Source organism: Pezoporus flaviventris, unplaced genomic scaffold (assembly GCF_033815535.1).
Source record: "Pezoporus flaviventris isolate CSIRO_AGI_PZ_B2104156 unplaced genomic scaffold, CSIRO_AGI_Pfla_v1 ptg000070l, whole genome shotgun sequence".
Taxonomy (NCBI): Eukaryota; Metazoa; Chordata; class Aves; order Psittaciformes; family Psittacidae; genus Pezoporus; species Pezoporus flaviventris.
In genome coordinates this window covers 1,103,428-1,123,446 of record NW_026892618.1, presented here as the reverse complement: position 1 = coordinate 1,123,446, position 20,019 = coordinate 1,103,428, and the positions used below count along the sequence as shown (strand labels likewise).

General features: G+C 39.5%; 1 protein-coding gene across 3 annotated transcripts in view; it reads right to left on the bottom strand.

Annotated features, from left to right (window-relative positions):
- The window catches only part of PHF21B (PHD finger protein 21B), a 166,088-nt gene that overhangs the window by 22,022 nt on the left and 124,047 nt on the right, over positions 1-20,019 (bottom strand). For 2 of the 3 annotated variants that reach the window (XM_061472038.1, XM_061472039.1), the window contains 3 exons: positions 18,393-18,485; positions 4,964-5,314; positions 2,624-2,746 (listed from right to left, as the gene is read on the bottom strand). In XM_061472038.1, the coding sequence (XP_061328022.1) occupies positions 2,624-2,746; positions 4,964-5,314; positions 18,393-18,485 (567 nt within the window). The remainder of the gene's footprint in view (positions 1-2,623; positions 2,747-4,963; positions 5,315-18,392; positions 18,486-20,019) is intronic. The other variant, XM_061472040.1, reaches the window with a different exon arrangement.

Sequence of the window (20,019 nt, the reverse complement as noted above, 5' to 3'; positions counted from 1 at the left end):
AAATAGAATGTCCTGGAAAATGTTGTCAGAAATACAAAAATTTACTAATATAAAAACTCTTAAAACACTTGGGAAAAAAAATCTGTTTGTTTCTGTGCTGTACTCAGGTTCTTTTAAGAAAAAAACAAACCCATTAAAAAAATCCAAACCCTCAGGCACCTGCTCGCCAGAGGATTAGCTCCCCTGAGTTAATTTCTTAATTCCTTTGCAGAAGTCATGCAGGTGGGAGAAGACCCACCACTAAGTAGGCAATTGTTGACCCCCATCCCCAGCAGAGCCCTGCTGACAGCAGTGTCCCACTCCTCCAGACCCTCCTCAGCCCTAGGGGAACTGAACTCTCCCAGCTCATATCCCAGGACAGGGCTCTGAACACTGGACCTGGGACACCCTGGGTGGCAGAGCCCCTCTATCCTGCTTCTGAGAAAGCCACTGCACAGCCACATGTTCAGGTATCCTGGCTGTAAGACAGCAGACATGAGGAGGTTTGGTTTAGTCTAATCATGGCGTACTTGGGAAAGGAGACATCTCTGTCTTGTGCAAAACGCATACATATTGCAGGAGTTTTGTCTGGGATCAGCTTCATGTCTTCCCAACAGAATGACAAAACCAGGAACAAAAATACAGTAATTATCCTCAGTCTTTTCTGTTCGTGTAGGTACACTCAGTAACTACATATGGTATTCCTGGATACTGGTAAGTTTGGTTATTTCCGGTTTATTTGTTTTAAGTTTTCAGTTTAATCTGTTAAATCCCAGTCTGCCACGACTAACATTTATGTAGAGCCATACTGGAGTTCCTGTTTCAGTTTCGTGGTTTGAAGGTAAACAAAAATGTGGAGAGAAGTGCCTAGGGTGCTTATTTTCTTTTACAGTATACCCTGGTATCTTTGTTACTCTTTGCCTTAAATTTAATAATCTGTTTAAAAGCCATGAGTGCTTTTAGAAATACACAGTATGTCTTTTCACAAAGCAAAACAAAGATTTTTATAAAACCATTTCATTTTGTAATTACATGTTCTATTTATGTCATTACATGTGTTTACACTAATTATGCTGTTAGTTCTAATTACACTAACTGCATAAATACATGATAATCAACTAAAGTTCACTTTCAAAGAACAAAAGAAATTAACTCTACACCTATTTAAGGCTGTGAAGCAAATCTATGAAAAAAGAAAGAACCACCATACTTAAGGACATAGCATTCAGCATTCTACCCAGAAAACTCTGCTTGCCAAGACTGCCAGTATACATGGTAGGAACAATATTCTTGGTTACCAAAAAGGTAGTCAGGATATTCTAGCCAGCAATTTCATGAAAAGCTCATTAACTTTATGAATGCTACACCAAAAAGTGTGCCCAGTCCCAGGGCCTCTTCCTGCAGCTCTAAGGAAGACTTTTGCTCAATATTCTTTCAATATTCTTTATGGTAATCAGTTACAGGCAAAGAAAAAATTATGATTTTTTCTAGCATTCTGTTTTTAAGTGGGATCTACTGGCCCTTTCTGCCTGTAAGGTGCTACACAATAAAATAATCTTTTGGAAATACCTCCCTAAAGAAAACACGACTCTACAATCCCATCATTTGGTGGCAATGGAGATTCATATGAGTGTCAGATTTTAAACCTGGGAGATTTCCTAAGTGCAGTTCTGCAGAGCTTCTTCATCAGGTTGTGATATTCTAGGCTAAAAGCCACTATTATCCTTACAAAGTTTTAACTATACCAACCTCTTAAAATGGTAAAACAAATGACCACCCACATGCCTTAAGTAACATTATAAATTTATATTGTAATAATCCTCTTAAAACTACAGCTCCAAGGATGCTTTTCTGCTGTATATTTATTACACTAGTAAGGTTAAGATTTCACATAGCTGAGCATTTCCGCAACAGAAGTAGATTCAGTTTGTATAACCTCTCAAATTGCTGCAAAAGTACATACAATCTAATGTGAATACATCTAGTAAAAAAAGAAAATGCCTGTTAAAGAGAGACCCTGTTTCTACAAGGACTTCTGATTTATATTTTTAGCTTACATCACAAATACAATTCATGAAAGAGATTCAATCTTATAACCTGCTTTCTGCTCTCTAACTCAGTTTGAAGGTCTTTAATGTATTTCAGGCTAGAAAGAATCCCTGTACATGCAGGAAGTCATAAACAGTAAATGCAAGAAACTGTATTGTTAAATGCAATATAAAAATTGCAGTGTTCAATACAAAGAAGATGTAAAAGCTCAGCTTATGAATGAATTTTTAAGTCAATCTCATACACAGCCTGTAAACCCAACGATACATACTTGATAACATAAAAGAAAGTATCTGAAGTTTGTATACACCTCTCAAAAGAAACTCATCAATACCACACAAAGTGACTAGATCACTATGAGACCTACAAATCTTACATTTTGTGACACTGGAAGTTTTGATGCAAACCGAATTTGTCAGAGCACGTCACCGGAAGGAAAATCACCTCAACTGCAGTGATTGGGTAGGGAGATGAATGGCTGGCAGAATCACGAGCACAAATGCAGTAATGTAATATGCACATGGAAAAATGTTCAGACTTGGCTGCCACAACTTAACTGTACTGTGGCTCACTTATTTAAAAATAAATAATTCACCTCTGGATTTTCCTCCTTTTTCTTTTTGGTAGCAGGGGGTCCCTGAGCTGACTCTTCAGGAGGTTTCTTTGTCTCCACTTTACTTTCTGTCTGGGTTTGGACTTGAGGCTGAATAATGATAACCTAAAAGACAATGCAGAAATAAGAGAATTCATTATATGAATCTGGATTTTTCTGCCTGGCAATACTGATTCTTCTTTGAAGGCTACTTGATATCCCTGCAGACAACAAATGCAAGTCACAAGCCAAAAATATATATAAAAACCTGGATTCCTAGATTATGCTTCTAAAACCATACCTAAGTTTTTAAAAATTAATTTTTATTGGTGCATTATAAGCCTATTGCAGCCTAAGGGAACCACTTGATCAGTGCCTCTGAAAATTAGGACACTTTTTATTTAGAGGACTTCTGAAGCTGACTCAGCCTAGCTTTAGCATACGTGTTGTCAGTGATTTTAAGGTCTTTCCTTTGATTTTATTTTGCATATAGGTAGAAGAGATGGGATTATTACACATTCAAAACCGCAGTATGATTTCAGTCATACCAGTGTTTTTCAGAATAAACACATGTGGATGGGAAAGAAGATAACTCCTCAGTACTACTACGAGGATGATCAGAGAACTGGAGCACCTCCCGTATGAAGACAGGCTAAGAAAGTTGGGGCTGTTCAGCCTGGAGAAGAGAAGGCTGCATGGAGACCTCATAGCAGCCTTCCAGTATCTGAAGGGGGCCTATAGGGATGCTGGGGAGGGACTCTTCATTAGGGACTGTAGTGACAGGACAAGGGGTAATGGGTTAAAACTTAAACAGGGGAAGTTTACATTGGATATAAGGAGGAAATTCTTTCCTGTTAGGGTGGTGAGGAACTGGAATAGGTTGCTCAGGGAGGTTGTGAATGCTCCATCCCTGGCAGTGTTCAAGGCCAGGTTGGACGAAGCCTTGGGTGACATGGTTTAGTGTGAGGTGTCCCTGCCCACAGCAGGGGGGTTGGAACTAGATGATCTTAAGGTCCTTTCCAACCCTAACTATTCTATGATTCTATGATTCTACTCATGTAACTGAGAACAGAGTTCAGCCCTCATCATTTATGTGCTATGAGCAGTGGACGTTCAGTTTTGCATAAACAAAACAAACTATATGTGGTTTAAATTAAAAATAATTCTGGTTCAGAAGCTATTGGATTTACAACACAGGTCTCTTATACATGCATGTATGTTAGTATATCCAGCTGCTCATACCTGAACCACCACATGAAGATTTACATGATGCATATAACTCAGAAGCTATTTAGCTGAAAGGAATGAAGGACTATTTCTGGCCACGGAACTACACATGTGACTTTATATCCATAATCAAAGCTTCATGAAGGATTATGGAAGATCTTCCCAAGCTCACCTTCCTGATGAAGGTTACTGGATTTGAACACTGGGCCTTTTCCATCTATTTCACTGTTAGCTTTCAATCAATGTATTTAATTGTTAGATACTTTATCTCAATGCAGTCATTCTAGAAGGTTCAAGAGCATAAAAAGGGATGGTTTTCTTAACCAGCATCCAGTTTAAGTAAGAGAAAAATAAATTATGTTAAAGAAGTGGAGAAGAGATGCCTGCTTTTATTTACCTCAAAAGCCATCACATATTCTTTTTTCGTACTGTACGAGAACCTGTGCTGCCAACAAGACCCAAAGTAGTAGGAACCTAGTAGCAAATTATAGTGAGTGTCTACTGGGTATGTTGTTAGCTTTTATTGAATCTGTTTCTGGCATAATAGTTGTGAAGTTCTTGTATTTCAAAGCTGAAAAGCAGTACAAAGAAGAAACAAGTAATTCGGAACTTGGGCTTTTTTCTTACTGATTTATCTGCTGATCAGTTTTGAAATCCTGAGCTCTCATTTCATTTAGTCTTCCCCTGGAAGTGTAGAAGGGAATGCCTGATTGTTTGATATACTCCCCTGGGGTCAGTCAATATAACTAGTATCACTGTATAATTGAAGAGGGAGTCCATAAGAAATTTGAGCCTGCACGGAATTCAGGGATATTATTAGTGAGGACTGGTTTAAGGAAATGGAAGATCCTATGGTCCCATTAATGTCAGGCTACATAATGATGCATTTTGTTCCCGCTAAAAAATATGCTTGTACACAGACAGATGTCTACCAGCATCCATGTGTCCCCCTAAGAATTTTCCCATTGATTTCTCATTATTTTCTTAAAAAAAAACCACAACACTGACACCACCCTGCACAGGGCTGTGCACTCCCAAGGGGATATTCTTCTTACATTTGCAATGTAACTGCTGTGCCTGATAACCAAAAATAATGCCATGAAAAGCAGAACCTACCTTGCTGTCGGCACTAATGAGGAGTGGTTGCACTTTAATGCTGTCGTTGACCACAGAGACAGTTGCGCTGGTGCTGATAGGAGTTGCATTGCTGGGGGAGGTGGAGATGATGGCGTATGCCACACCTGCACTGCTCAGAGGTGATGAAATAGCTGTAGGCTCAGTGACACTTTGTGACTGGCTGTTAGGTGTCTGTACATGGCTGACAGTGTTATTGGCAGTCGGGAGGGCAGGGCTGGGGTTTTTGATGCTGACTACAGTTGCCTTCTGGAAGGTAGGAGGCTGCTTGGAAGGTTGGTCTCTGCACGGGGAGATAGGGAGGCTGTCTGGAATCAGGGTCTTTGGCCTAACCTACAAACAGAGAGCTAGAAGTTATCAAGCACAGTCTCACAGCATGACGAACAAACACTGCACACATGCACTCTCCCAGTAGAACCCCTAGTTGCATTAATCATGGAAAAGGAGCATCTAGAAAAACATAACGTAGCAGCTCAAAGTAGCCAGACACTTATTTACTTGTAGATATATTCCTAGCACTCCTCAGTTGGGTCATTTCGGAGTCCTTAACTCATTGCAATGCTGAACGAGATCAGAGGAAAAAGTCAATTCCTCACTTTTATTAGCACACATCCATACAAATGCTACTCAAGTCACATCCAGTTCTCAGTAGGGATGTTTAAGCCAAAACCTTTGCAAAGAATGGAAACCCCAGACACAATGATTTCCTATTCTGAAGGTCACAACACTCTTGTTATGAATTAAGGAGTGGGAACTGAATCATTAAGGGAGTTGTCGGAAAGCACTTACAGGAACAGTAAGCATATGCACTTATACTGATGTATTAGTGAATGAAGATCCTCACATTTTTAAGATGTACCATGTTTAATGGACAAGACATGAATCACGCAACCATTCATCTCACCAAAAGAAACCCACAACCATCAAACTTCATATTTTGTTGCTGCAAGTAAGGATCTCATTTGCAGCTGTGGGTGGATGAAGAAGGAGCTTCTATGCATGGAGGGGGAAACGGTTTGCCAAGATTTGTGAAGGCTGCAGCTTTACCCAGAGCCATGAATGATAACTGCGAACAACTGTCTCCAGCTAACGTGATGTGTTTCCAGTGGGGTAATTAACGTCACCCTGGTGACATGGCTCTGCCTTAACAACACGTTAAGTACAGTTCTAGTACTGAAAATAAATAATTTAAACTGCTTCGCATGAAGTTAACTTCACTCCCAGCTTGTTCGTTACCATGGCCAGATAAAACAGTCGGTTCCCTCTGTGCTTATTTAGTCCTGTCACTTCTCGCACCTTCCATACTGTGAAACAAAATGACAAGTTGTAACAGACAGACATGGGAAACAGCTGCCTGTGTCACTGCACTGTAGTCTACAGGAGCCCTTCCAATGATGCCGACTTCAATCTGCAGCCTAAGTAAGCAATTTAATGAAAACATGGGGATTTACTAGTGTGCAGAAAATCATTTTTCAAGGCTGGCCGTCATCCTCTATCATGTCAAGGAGATACGTACCTGTTTGTCCCCACAGCAAATATTAAGGGCAGCAACACACGTATTGCAAGCTCTTTGTGTTTTCATAACTCAGTCTGCAACTGCCAATAGAATCCTAAAGCCTACAAGCAGAGCAAATGTGCAAATTGGAGCCACAGTCCTGCTCAGGAGTGTCTAAATTGTCAGTAACCAACGTAGATGCAAAGTGAAAAAGGAAACAGAGCTGAAGAAAAGAGAAGGATTTGCCCAAAGTCCTGCAGCAGAATCATGATAAAGCCAGAAAGCTGCTGTGTTCAGCTCGCAACTTTGGGGTAACACTGGGAGGCCTCATAGAACCACTGTGAAATGATGCTAAACTATGCTAAACTAGGCGTAACCGTATTCAAGATACAGTGACAGTAATTGAGGGTGTTTTCCCTTTTCCCTCTATCCAATCACTTTATGTAATGATTATTTCATTGATTTAGTTGAGATACCAGACAAACACCCTGGTCAAGTTGTTAAGAGGAATCTATAATTAGTTTCATATCTGTAATTAGTTAATGGTCTTATTTTCTGAAGTAGTGCACAGAGAATTGGTTTAACCCAATCTTGGCCCAGGCATTCTGCAAAACTAAGGCTTCTAACACAAATGACAGTTCAGTGCAATAGGAGATATGATATTTAAAGCACCTCGTTCATGTGTGTATCAGAGTCAGTTATACAAGCAGATCTTGTAGCATCTACTTTTATATTTTCATAAAATATCCTTTCTCTACTATACCTTATATAAGTCTCTCATACGTAAGCCTTTAACAAATTGCTCATGCTCATGTGCTCAGAGACACGTTCACAGAAATAGTATCATTATTCAAGAAAAATGAGTCTTGAGAAGGTTGGCAAAATACAGTCAAAACGTATTACCACGGCTAAAGGAATCCAAATTTAGCTTTTAGCTGTTTTGCTAACATCTAAATTTTACCACCTCTCCTTAAAACAAAATAACTTTCTTGTAAATTAACATAATATGTTACCAACAGAAATACTGTAAACACACAGATAAGCACATATATTCAGGGAAAGAGGGAGAGAGAGAATAAGAAATTGTTCATATCAAAGATTTAATAGAACAGTCACTGAGATCTTTACAAAGAATCAAATCTGACAAAAAAAATCAGCTCAGGAGTTTTTCTAGCCAAAAACTGTCAATGTAGTCTACCAGGATCTACTCTGTCACTCTTAATTGTGCTTTTATATTTAATCAAAAGCCTAATTAAAACTAAATGTCTATATGCATATTCCAGCTATATAATTATCTTTTCTACACTATTACAGATACATATATATAAAATACATTTCAGATGTAATACCTCAGTGAATCCTATACACACCCTTAATACACATTCTGCAAGTTGTGGATGAATGCATATTACTTCGCTATAAAATAAGCTCTTCCTGCACAGGCAATTAAACAGACTTAATTTTCCAAAGTAACACACTCTCTATAAAGTGCTGCATACTGAAATAGCTGACACGATTTACCATTCCGGTACAGCACAAGAACATATGCTGGGCGTTTTCTGCCACCGTGTGATACAAAGGAGGTATAGCGACCTTCACAGTCTAAAGCCTCTGCAAATTCCCTGGCAAATTCAGGTAACGTTGTGAGAGAGCATTTATCTGCAATTATAAAACAATGAAAAGGACTGACTACACAAAAACTTTCAGGTGCTCTTGAGTTAAAGCTAAAATAAATTACAGTTAAATTATGTTTAATTCCAGAGTCCACAGGCATGAATCCAAAACAGAAAGCGAGCATAGAAGCTCCTTGTGCTCTAACAGCTATGAACCTTCTCCCTTTGAACACAGACACTAAGTGTAAGCACTTAATAATCAGCCAAGTGAAAGACCTTTAGCAGACTTTCACATTAAAAACCAAACTGCTAATCTGTGAGAATAAATGGTGTCAGCTGGGAAGAAAAAATAAATGAAGGAAAGAACTAGCTCAAATTCCTTTTCCTCACAGCAAAACTGTGGCTTAAATTTGGGAGATGAAAGGAGGACAGTGGCACGAACAGAAGTTTAGAAATAGTCACCGAAGAAGAATTGAGGAAAAACTAGGCCAGGGCACAGACTGCATTCCACATGCAAGGTATCAAAAAGACATTTTCTACTAGAAGGAGCACAGGTGGGATGACACCGGTCCCCATCACAAGAGACACAGAAATAAAAGGTGCAAAAGTTTAGTAAAAGAGAAGAGAAGAGAAGAGAAAGAATAACAGACAGCATGTATGTTAGCAAGTGAAAACTGCAACTGCTGGTGAGTGCTACAAATAACAATTCTCCTGTAGCTCAGCCCTCCTCTCCCCAAATATCTTTCATTTAACTTCTGACAGCTGTCAAAACAGAATGTGATACTACCAGGGCTCTAAATGCAGGAGAAGAGAGAGCTTCTTCTTGAATGTAATGATCTCACAAACCCATGTTGTTCTTGGGTTTCCTCAGCACCCACAATAACAAACATTTGGTTTTAGGTGGCAATATTCAAACACCCCTAGTACTTCCCGAATAGTGTGCTGCAGGTGAGCACACTGTTCAAGACACTCCCGAACCTAAGAATTCACAAGGCTGGGGGTGTCTGCTTTTCAGACAGGGAAATAACAGGGAGCCCGATCCTGTGAGATGTGCAGAGTGCTCTTTTGTTCAGCAACATCTGATACGTATTTCAAAGAGTTTCAGAAAAGGAGGGAATCAGCTCCTGTGATTAACACAACTTCTTGTATATCCCATATCAATAAGCTCCATCCAGATGTCGCTATGTGACACCCAAAGGCTTTCATTACACCAAAACATCATTCCAGCTCTCAAGAGCACAAATTGTTGAAAACTGCAGTGGTGAACGAACTGCTGAGTGGCGGAAGTGGGAGAGCCTGATGTGTGCCCCCTCTGACAAAGGCAACTGTGATCATGGGCAATCTATTTCCTGAGCTACACCCCATCAGATGAGCTGCTCCCATGCTGTAGTAAAGAAAAAGAGGGTAAAAAAGAAAACCTCTTACAAAATAGGGCCTCAAGATCCAACCCAAACAAGTATGGGGGGGGAAAGGAAGACAAGGAAAGCAAAGCACACAATTCCTCCCATCTCTGTGGGCACTATTACTTACTCCTAAAGGACAGGATTTAATTAGAACAGTTATCTCTGTGCAGATCTGCCTGTGATATGAAAATTATTAAGGGTAGTTCTGGTAAATGTGTTCTCCTTACAGCCTAGCAAAGAAGGGAAGTTAACAAGTGCACTTCAATCACAAAACTAGAAGGGATCACCATGATCCTCCTGCTCACAGACTGGCCATAGAATTTCTCCCAGAAACTGAAGACAGATTTTGAAAGAAAATACTAATGACTTCTTAATGATGAATTCATCACGAGCCCCAATAAACTGTTACAATACTTTATTATGCCCATGACTGGTGTTTCATTGCGCGGTTGAATTTGCCTAACTTCAGCTTCCAGTCCCTGGATCTTGTTACAGCTTTGTCAGCAACACTGAAGAGCCCTCCCCCTTCCCTATATCAGATATCAGCTGGATTGTGCTCAGCATCAATCAGCCCTTCATACTGGCAGGGCCGATCTCTACGAGAGCAAATTTTTCAGCTCAACGCAATATCACATTGCCTTTGAGAGAAAGGCCATTATTCACACTTTATTTTCACTTCACCCTTGTACTCGGAGCTTAAAAACAAAAACTCAAAATGGATTTGGCACAATTCATATGTCACAGAGGCAAAGTGCTGGGAGCAGCAGACAGAGCTTTCATTCTTGAAAAGCTTCAGAGGATCACACAGAAAACATTAGCAATGGCTGATAAAATGAGTGCAATATGGGGTAATTATATCCTTCACCAGAATGAACAGATGCACACTGACTTCAGTAAAGCTGTGTCTATTTATGCCAGCTGAGGACCGACTCTCTCCCCTTCTTTTTGTATTCAATGAAAATGATGCAAAATAAAAGGTTCTGTGTAACTTTACAGCAATGACACACCCTAAAACCCAGACTGCCCAACTGAGCTTTAGTTGATTTTTGGTTCCTTTCCTGATAAGCTCCTATTACCTTCAACCTGGTCTAAGACCACAGTTAAATTAAACACAGTTTATTTTCTTGCCATAGGGAGAAGATTTAAAACCACATGTGACTATGGATCCACATACACTTTTCTTCCTTACCCTTGATGGGAGTACACACAAATAAAGGCGTGCTTCAGTGTGCATCGTGAGGAAACCCTAGGCAAGATGACCCAGTTCAGTGTATCCTATGTTGACTTACAGTGTAAGACCCTCCTTAGCATCTACATGGAAAATTAGCCTGGGAAGCCACAGAAAAATGATATGAAATGCAGCAGCTTCTCCAGCCCATGTTTCTAATCCTGCTGCTCTGGACCATGAAGACCGAGGAAGAAATCTTAACCTGACTTAAACCAACAGCAAATCTGAAGAGACTTCAGTAAGGCCATAACATATTCAGATTATGTGCACTACATCAGACATTTTCCACTGGACTCTACCTACAGTGCTTTGGTATTTTAATTTGTTAACCATGAGGAGCCAACTTTAGGGTAAAGGTGACAAACAGACAATATAACTCCTCTGCAATTTTTAAGAAGACAAAGCGATTTCATTTAGTTTTTATTCTCCTTCAGCTTTGCTTGATTCTACAGAAATGGAAGTTTTGCTGAGAATCATGTTTGTGTGGGAATCTGCCAGCTCTGCTTTTTATGTTTGTTGGCATAAGGCAGTCAGGTGGGAGTTCTTTATTAAAAATGTTACCAGTGTTTTGAACACAAAACTGTATTTTCACAGGAACTTGAATGACTTTTGCTAATGAAATGAACATTTTCTCCTCTGCTATACTGCCTTTATTTTCTAGTTTGGCATTGCTGCTATTGAGTTGATGATTCATTAAGTGGCTCTTTTCCATTTGCAAAGGGGAAAACTACCATTAAACCAGCAAATTAAAATCAATATTATTCCAAAAAATAACTAGTAGGGGTTGAAGTTGACAAGGATTTTTGCTTTTTTTATTTTTCCTTCTTCACAATGATTCTGTCCTTGAATACGCAGTTATCTATGTGCCTCTGAGGAAAGAATTTAATCCTTATTGTTCAGGATTACAATACAAATATAAAAGCAAGACTGTGATTATACACACCAGTCAATAACTTACTTCCATTTCTACTCTTTTAGTATTACAAGTCAGCTTGCTTCTCTCATAGATACTCATCAATGATTAAGTTACTTCAATTTAAATATAAAGTGTCCATGAAGCCTTTAGGCACAAATGAGTGAACATCTGTTGGCTTTCCTCCTGTTCGCATACTTTCATAGGCAAGCTCTGGACTAATCCATGCAGCATTCACTGGACTCAAACTCTGGCATCACTTCAAAGACCACGGATGCCACTGCTTTGTACCATCCGTCACTTTAATAGCTTTTCCTTCTAGACAACAATAATGGCACATTATAATGATCTGACTCATTTACTAGCCAAAATAAAAAAAAACAAACTTGAAAGACAAAATAATGACAAAAATAATTTCTGTCTGCTGACAGCCTGACCAAGATGGAAGCACACAAAAAGCTCACATATCAGGAGATAAAAATGAAGGATTTAGGGACAGGAAGCAGTGCAGCGAATTCCTCCCAGCCTATGCTAAGGTGTTGAAGACAGAAAAACCTTCTTACCTGCCTGTCGTTTGTCTAGAGGCCTACTGCAAGCTTGTACAAATGGCACAGAGGCTCAAAAAAACAGCACAGTCCAGATCCAAGCCAGACATGGATCTGAAGCCACACTTCATTCATTCATATGAATGCAAATGGTGTCGATGGATAGAGATGACACTTCTCATCTTCCTGATACTCTCCAAAGCAGCATTTGACATGGAGAAACTTGAGCATTTTCACCTAACAAAAATATACCATGTCAGGTGTTAAAATGGCTTGACTATTTCCTGGGGGGTTGTATGGGTACGTTAGGCTTCTACATGCAGACTGTCATGGACATCTGACTTCCATGGAAGTCCTTTCAAAATGTTCATGACACTGACTGGATCTGAAGATCTTAAGCATCAGTAATAGCCAATTCTGCTTCTTCTTCCCCACCACCCTTGATCAGCTCTCTCACGAAGAAGAGGTAACAGAGAGAGGTACTTTGGAAAATTCGCATCTGGGTGTAGTCTCCCTGGATACACCAGGCACACTTATCTTTGCCCACCATATGCATTTATCTTTCTGCATAAGACCAGATATCTTGTCACTGAAAACCTCTGGCATACCACTATCCACAAGGAACAGTTCTTACTGCACCACCACCTTAGTCATACCTTCATCTGTCTTGGCTGCACTACAGCAGTGTAAAATACATATTGTGGAACATGCGGAACTCCACATGCTCCAACAAGTCCATGCTTCTCTCAGCTACTTCTGAAACCTATCCACTAGTGCACAACTGAGATTCCCATAAACTTTTCAATACAGTACCATGTTTTCATCCCAATCTTAAAAGCTCCCTCTGTAAAGACTTAGTATGAAAGGCCAAGGTGCAGGGATTCTCTATAGCGAGGCTGATCCTCATACAGGCAGACATCTCAACCTTATTTTCTATAAATTAAAGACACAAACCTCATCACTTTCTACAACAAACATTTTCCATGTTATACTCCTCTTACAGAAATATATAGAGGCATGCAATTAATAGTAGCATGCCTATTAAAAATAAGCAAACTGATAAAAAGGAACTCTAACTAAAATTCTCAGCTGCACACACTTCTTCCCAAAATGGAAAAACGAGAGAAATAGCTTACAACAGATGTTAATCTTTGTGTTTAGCACATTACGGGAAGGTGCTTCAAACACAGTGACAAGCACGGTATAAAAGCTTATACAGAATAAAACAGATTAACAACTATATCTATTAAGGGCTACATTTTCAGCTAGGCTTCTGCAAACCTTTCTTTTGAAAAAGCAATTTTGTTTCTGTTTTCTGCACGCATACAGTCAATGAATATTAAATACATTTGCAAACCCCTTAGCTTGGTTATATACCACGCTGATTAAGTTACCTTGAATTAGATTATCTCTCTTCTCCTTCACTAGCATTCCACCACATCCCCATGGAAGCACTGAGGGTTATATACCAGAAAGGTGCATGACATCGCTTAGGGAATTACAGTCCTTTTCAGATATTGTAAAAATTACTTCACCCAATTCAATTATTCCTTACCCAAACAATAAAGTTCCCTTGTCTCTCCCCTGCACAATTCTGTGTAACATTTTATACAAACAGGCATATCTGCTAGCTTCTTTTCTAGTTTTACAAAAGGCTGACTTGCATTTAGCAGTATTTTTCCACCTTCTAATGGCTATGCACAGTCTTAACACATTACACTTAAAAAAAATAAATACGTATATATATTTACAGTGCAGAGAGAGGCTTTGACACAGACCAATCTGTTAACATATTCCTTCTACAGTATACAGTTGCATCACACAACTTGGGTTCTGTCTATAGGAGTAATTTTGCTTTCAAGAAATCTTAAAGACGTCCTACCACCAGGGAAGCTGGGAGTAGTGGCTGGTTTTGGTACACACATGAAGAGAAGCAGCAGCTGTCAGTCAAGAACTGAGCTCGGGAGTACTATGACGAGAAATTTTAAAAATGAAAATGTGCATTTAAGTTTTGGGAACATCCAGAGACCACAGTCTCTGACTGGGCTTACACAGTACCCAGTGATGAACAAACATACACTAACAAAACAGCCCCTGTTCCAAAGCAGCCTGCAGATTAGTGACCAAATTCAGGCCCTACTGAAATCACTACAGAAGATAAAAATTAAGCAGCAGTTGACAAAAGAACTGGCCAAAGGTGACTGAAAAATACACACATTTCATCTAAAGTGGTTGTGCGTACCTGTACGCTTTCAGCACTAACCTGCATGACAGCTCCACTGCAGGCACCTGCTATGCGACTCTGCTCTGTTCTAGTCAGCAGTGTCATGAGCAAAGCCATCCCAAGCCCTGCCTTCAACCAGCACTAGAAAAATAGGTCAGGGAAATAGCATTATAATCTGATTTAACTGCTACCCAAATCATCACAGGCTCCCCATTAATTTGAATGAGAATTGGATTGGGCCCACATTACTGACAACAAAATGGGAGGTTTATTTTAATATCTTCATCATTTCATTTAAAATCTTCCATTTGAAGAACATAAAACAAGATTTCCCACATTTCTCCAGGGGACTACACAGTGACTTAAATTTCTACGTAAACCAGTTCAAAATAGACAGACTCTCTGCACTTCAGCAGAAAATTGGAGCCCCAACCTGACATAAGGCCACCTTCTCCTTATAGTTGATGGGTGCCACAAAGCAGAACAGCTCAAGAGTAGAAAGTGCATCACCCACGTGTTTGAGTAGAGGACCTTCAGGATTTGCTGTAGAGCCTGTAGTTTCAAAACATCTCACCCAGCTGGAAACCTCACAGGCCAAAGTAAAAATATAAAGACTATCTGGAATTAACTTCCCAAACATCATAGCTCATAGCAGAAATTTTATTTATTTGATGAAAGCAAAAAATAATTTCATATTCTCTAAGAAAAAAAGGTCTGCCAAAGAGGCTTGTTTTGGCAAGTAATGAATGCCTAAAGAAATACTGTTTGCATTGTGCAATGAACTTGTAATTAATGTTTGTTTGCTCACCATTTAATAGCAGTTTTGCACTAAGTGATGGGATTTTGTTGCCATTTGTGAATGTGCAGATTTTGAAACTTCATTCCCCATATGGAAGAGCTCCCAGGGGGTCATATCATAAACCCATTCAAATGAACAAAGCAAATGACAAATATCCGTATAAACGTAGAAAATGAGAAAGCTGTATGTATTGTTTTACGTAAGTACTGCTAAGTGCCTCAGTTTACTTGTGTGGCATTTTCCTGCTTGAGTGCATAGAGCTAAATCAAGAGTCTGTCTAGATGGGGACAGTGAATGCATTAAAAATATACAATTCATTTAGACATGATGAAGGGCCTTTAAATGGAGAAGTCCCCTGTTTCTTTCTTGCCAGCATGGCAATGTCTACGTCTCTCATGCCTACATCTAAATATAAAGGGATTCTGAAATCCCCAAAAGGTAATGAGACTGGCCAAAAGGAGAAATATCAGGTAGCAATCAGTGTGCTTTTAAGAGCACAGACAGTGACCTGGATTAATCTCATTAATCTACATGCACCTGAAATAGAAGTGCAATCTGTCAGGATAAGTGTGAAATCACTTCCAGAGGGTAACTCAGAGACAAGCAGGCTCCTAACATGGCAGGGATCCCAAAAGGGATCCATGAGACCTTCAACCCTTCCATGGACAAGAAGAGAGGCAGCAAATATAGACAGGATTAAGCCAATTTAGGTGATTGCCACTGTGCCTACCACTGCACTTGCACCAACTCCACGTAGATTTAGTTGCTCGGGTAAATAGTCAGCCATACAGGTGGGCTTATTGAAGCCTTTGCTGCTAGGGTTTCATTGCTATCAGGGCTCTGCACAACTGCTAAAGCTAGACTTCACAGAGATGGAGGTCATGGAAAGTGCAATACCTTGCAGAAAAAGATCCAGCTATAGCTAACATGCATGAGTACAGACATTGTACTGCTTGAACTGTTTTTGTGAAATACCGTGGACTACTTTGTAGAGGAGTGATGAATATCATTTTGCTTTGAAAAGGCTGTCCCCTTAATTTGCTGCTACAAGGGCACCCAAAGTAGAGGTTTTAGCAGATGCCAAACTCAGCTGGACCCTGCTTGTTAGTATGCTTAGGACACAGTGGCAAAGCTGCCTTTCACTAAGTCAATCCTAGAATGGAAGCATTGTGCCACTATCTCAGAGTAAGGTACAGCAGCCATGCCTGTCACCCAGTGAGTGACAGTAGTAGTAGCCAGTAGTAGTAGCCAGTCTGCTCTGTAACCAGGTCTGATGCAGAATATCTGGGAGGACATGCACTGTGACAGCACAGATTTACATTACTCTGATTTATGGCTGTATTAAATATATTTTGAAGGCATGCAACTATATAGTTAGAAGCCAAACTTTCCACTTGTAGATGAGAACTTGATCTCTCTTGAGTTATCTGGCAGAAAGCTTTGATGGGTGGAGGGAGTTCCCCACTAAGAAATAATATGGAAATTTTAAACTTCTCTGTAAGCCGCGGGTGGGAGAGGAACATACAGACCATGGTGAACTGCAAAGGAGGACACAGCCTGTAAATGGGGCAGTCTGTTGCTGGGGAAGGAAGTACTGGCCTGTGAAAGAGCCAGAAATAACTCAGAACATAAGATGTATCTCTGATAACACGGTCTTACATACAGCTGCCTACTTAATTTTTAGTTTTGACAGAAATGAAATTGCTATGTGGTTATTTCCCATGCTATCTATATGAAATAGAAAAGTTAGTAAACTATGGCTTAGGGGTGCTGAGGAAGGGTTGGTGTTTCATTAGTATTAAGTATGATTGCACAAACTGGTCTGAAACTGAAGCCTGTATTTTCACAAAGTGAAATACAAACAAAAACACTGCCGTGAGCTAAACAGCAAAACAGAAAGGATATGCGTTCTTTTCAAAAAGTTGAGAAAACCAGATTCCTCCACTTTTTTCAATTCTTCAAAATTCAATCTAACAATGAATGAAAATTCTTCTACTTAGAAAAGTATAGAACATTGATGCTTCTCTAAGGGCAGCATTTGCAATGACATCATCATTGCTGAAACATAACCTTAATGATAATTTAAGCCCCTGATACAGGTCTTTCAGTTGCTCTTGAACCTCATCTATTTTCAGGAGCAATCTGCTCATCTTTAACACCCCAAAAGGGCAGAAATCAGTGTGTTATTATGCTGTACGAACAACTGAAATGCAGTCTTGAACTTGATAAGAAAACTATAACCTTCCTTTATGTTCACAATTTTGCCTTCCACAAAATGTAATTTAAAGAGGGAATTTAAGAACTTTATCTTAGAACTACTCCATCCTCCAGGCAGATTTAGCTCACGGATCTTCTACCAGATTCTGCCACTACAAAAATATCAGGAAAAAAATAAAGGAATAACAGGAAGACCCAACATTGACTTCAGTGCTTGAGAAGTGTTCATATATGAGAAATAGACCTCTAAGGGCCACATAGGGAGAAATACATTTATACTTAATAATCATGAATTCGAAAAACAAATCAGAGAACTGCAGCAAAACCCTTGTTGCAAGTTACACCCAAAAATGTTGAGAAAGAGGGTTGAAATGGAGAATAAATTGTGTGATTAGGAAAACAGTGAGAGAGATTCAGAAAAGAAAACACAGCTTGAGAAGATTTTTAAAATCTTTGAGTCTAACTCTCCTTTCACTCCTATCCAGACAATCTTGCCTCAGTCTGGCACCTGAGTTCATTGCACAAAAACTTTATACTGGGGTAGACAGGAATAAGGCCAGTAAGTTAGTAAAAGAATGTGAGGCTATATCTCGAACAGAAAGGTTAATACTTCCACCCCTTTTTTAATTACAGAATTGCAGATTTTTACTTCTGTGATTTGTGATTCATCTTATAAAGCATAAATTTGCATTTCACCTTAGGTACTTTGTTCTTCCACAATGCATCTACAAGATTTTTATAGCTTTTCATTGTGCTAACAGTATGTTCCCAGAAGAAAACTGATTTTTCTTTTTTTCTTTTTTTTTTTTTCCAGGAATTAGAGAAAATCACAACTCTTCAATTTAACTCACTGAAGGTAAGTCTTTATTCAACAAAATGAGTGCGCTGACTTACCCAGGCCTGGGCATCAGACAGGAACAGAGCAGGATACATACAAAATAACACAAAGCCCCCTTTGGAACTGTATTTTGTACCTGAGGTAGCACTGCTGGTCCTTGTCCTGCCAACCTCTGCAAGGAGCTGACCTGAGGAACCTTAATGGGCACTGCAGTGATAGTTCCCAAAGTCTGTTGGAAGAAGAACAGTTGAACACAGCTTAAAATACTTGCACAGCTTCCCCAGATAGAATCTGCCCAAACCAATGGCTCCCCTTCCAGCTTGCTCTTTCTCTCTTCTTGACCTGTGATGGAAGGGTATAATACACCAGTCCATTTGAAGCTCTTCCTCTTCAGCCTAAAGAGTCAGAGACTCTTCCTTCTCTTTAACATCCTCCACAAAGCACCTTTAACTGAAGCCTTTTGTCTCCTTAGAGCATTTGGTAATTCTGAGTAAAAAGGACACATCTCTCATTGTTGTGAAGTTTTTTTTGGTACACAAAGAAAACACAAGCATGCTGCCATGGCTGAAGGCTGTCTAGGCACTAGCTTTCTTTCAAAAGAGATCTGAAGGAAGGTGAAATGCACCACAGTGAAACTTCAAAATGTGCATTGGTATGATGATGCATTTCATGGTAGCCAGGCTCACAGGAGAAGTTCACTGTGTCGTAGTAAATAGTAAATACTGAATTATTAAAACTGAAAGCTACCCATAAATCTACTACAGCACATTGTAACATAACATTCAGCTAAGACAACATCCATTTCAGCCAACACAGCAGCTATTGCTATCCACACTTATTTTCTCTACTCACACTTCCCTCGGTTGTACAACAAATTAATACAAAACTTATTTAAGATAGAATATAATAAACTATTTCTGTTGGAAGGGACTTACAACGATCATCTAGTCCAACTGCTTGACCAAAAGTTAAATCATGTTAAGGGCATTGTCCAAATGCCCCTTTAACACTGACAGGCTTGGGCCATTGACCATCTCTCTAGGAAGCCTGTTCCAGTGTTTGACCATCCTCTCAGTAAAGTAATGCTTCCTGAACTTCTTTAACTCCCCTCAAAACAAAAGTGTCGAATCACAGCCAGCAAGATAAAGTGTGCTAATAATACCCCAATCTGGTGAAGAAATTTCTCAATAGAAAGCAAAATACAATGTAATCAGCTTGAGGAAAGCAAAACTGTGGCAAGTCAGTACCAATGTGTTCTCCTCAGACCGCAACAACAGAGTGGTAAACCAGCCTATTTCATTCTATCTACAGAGTCTGATAAGAATACCATGCATTTTCATGCAGAATATTTTTAATAAACTTGTCCTACAGAGTTCATATTTTTACTTCTGCTACTCCTCTTGGAGACATTTGGGGGTGTGATGTTCTATATTCAGCAAAGAATAAAATTATCATGAGATTTGCCTGAGTTAAACAATAAGAAGAGCTGTACTGTTATAAACATGCAAGACTATTTTGCCTGAGTACTCATGGATTATCAGTACCCTGGTTTATGCATGGAAAAATATACTCCATTAAACTTCCACCTTGAGCCAAGGTCAGGGGGAGGATGCATGGAGAAAGCAGCATTTCCGCCCATGGCTGGCAAAATAAGTAAGTTACACTTTCCTGCAGAAATAAAGGTATTGGCCACAGTGAGGAACAGAATGGAGTATTTCCACTGCAGTTATCCTTACTGGATGACACAACGAATAAAAAAAATT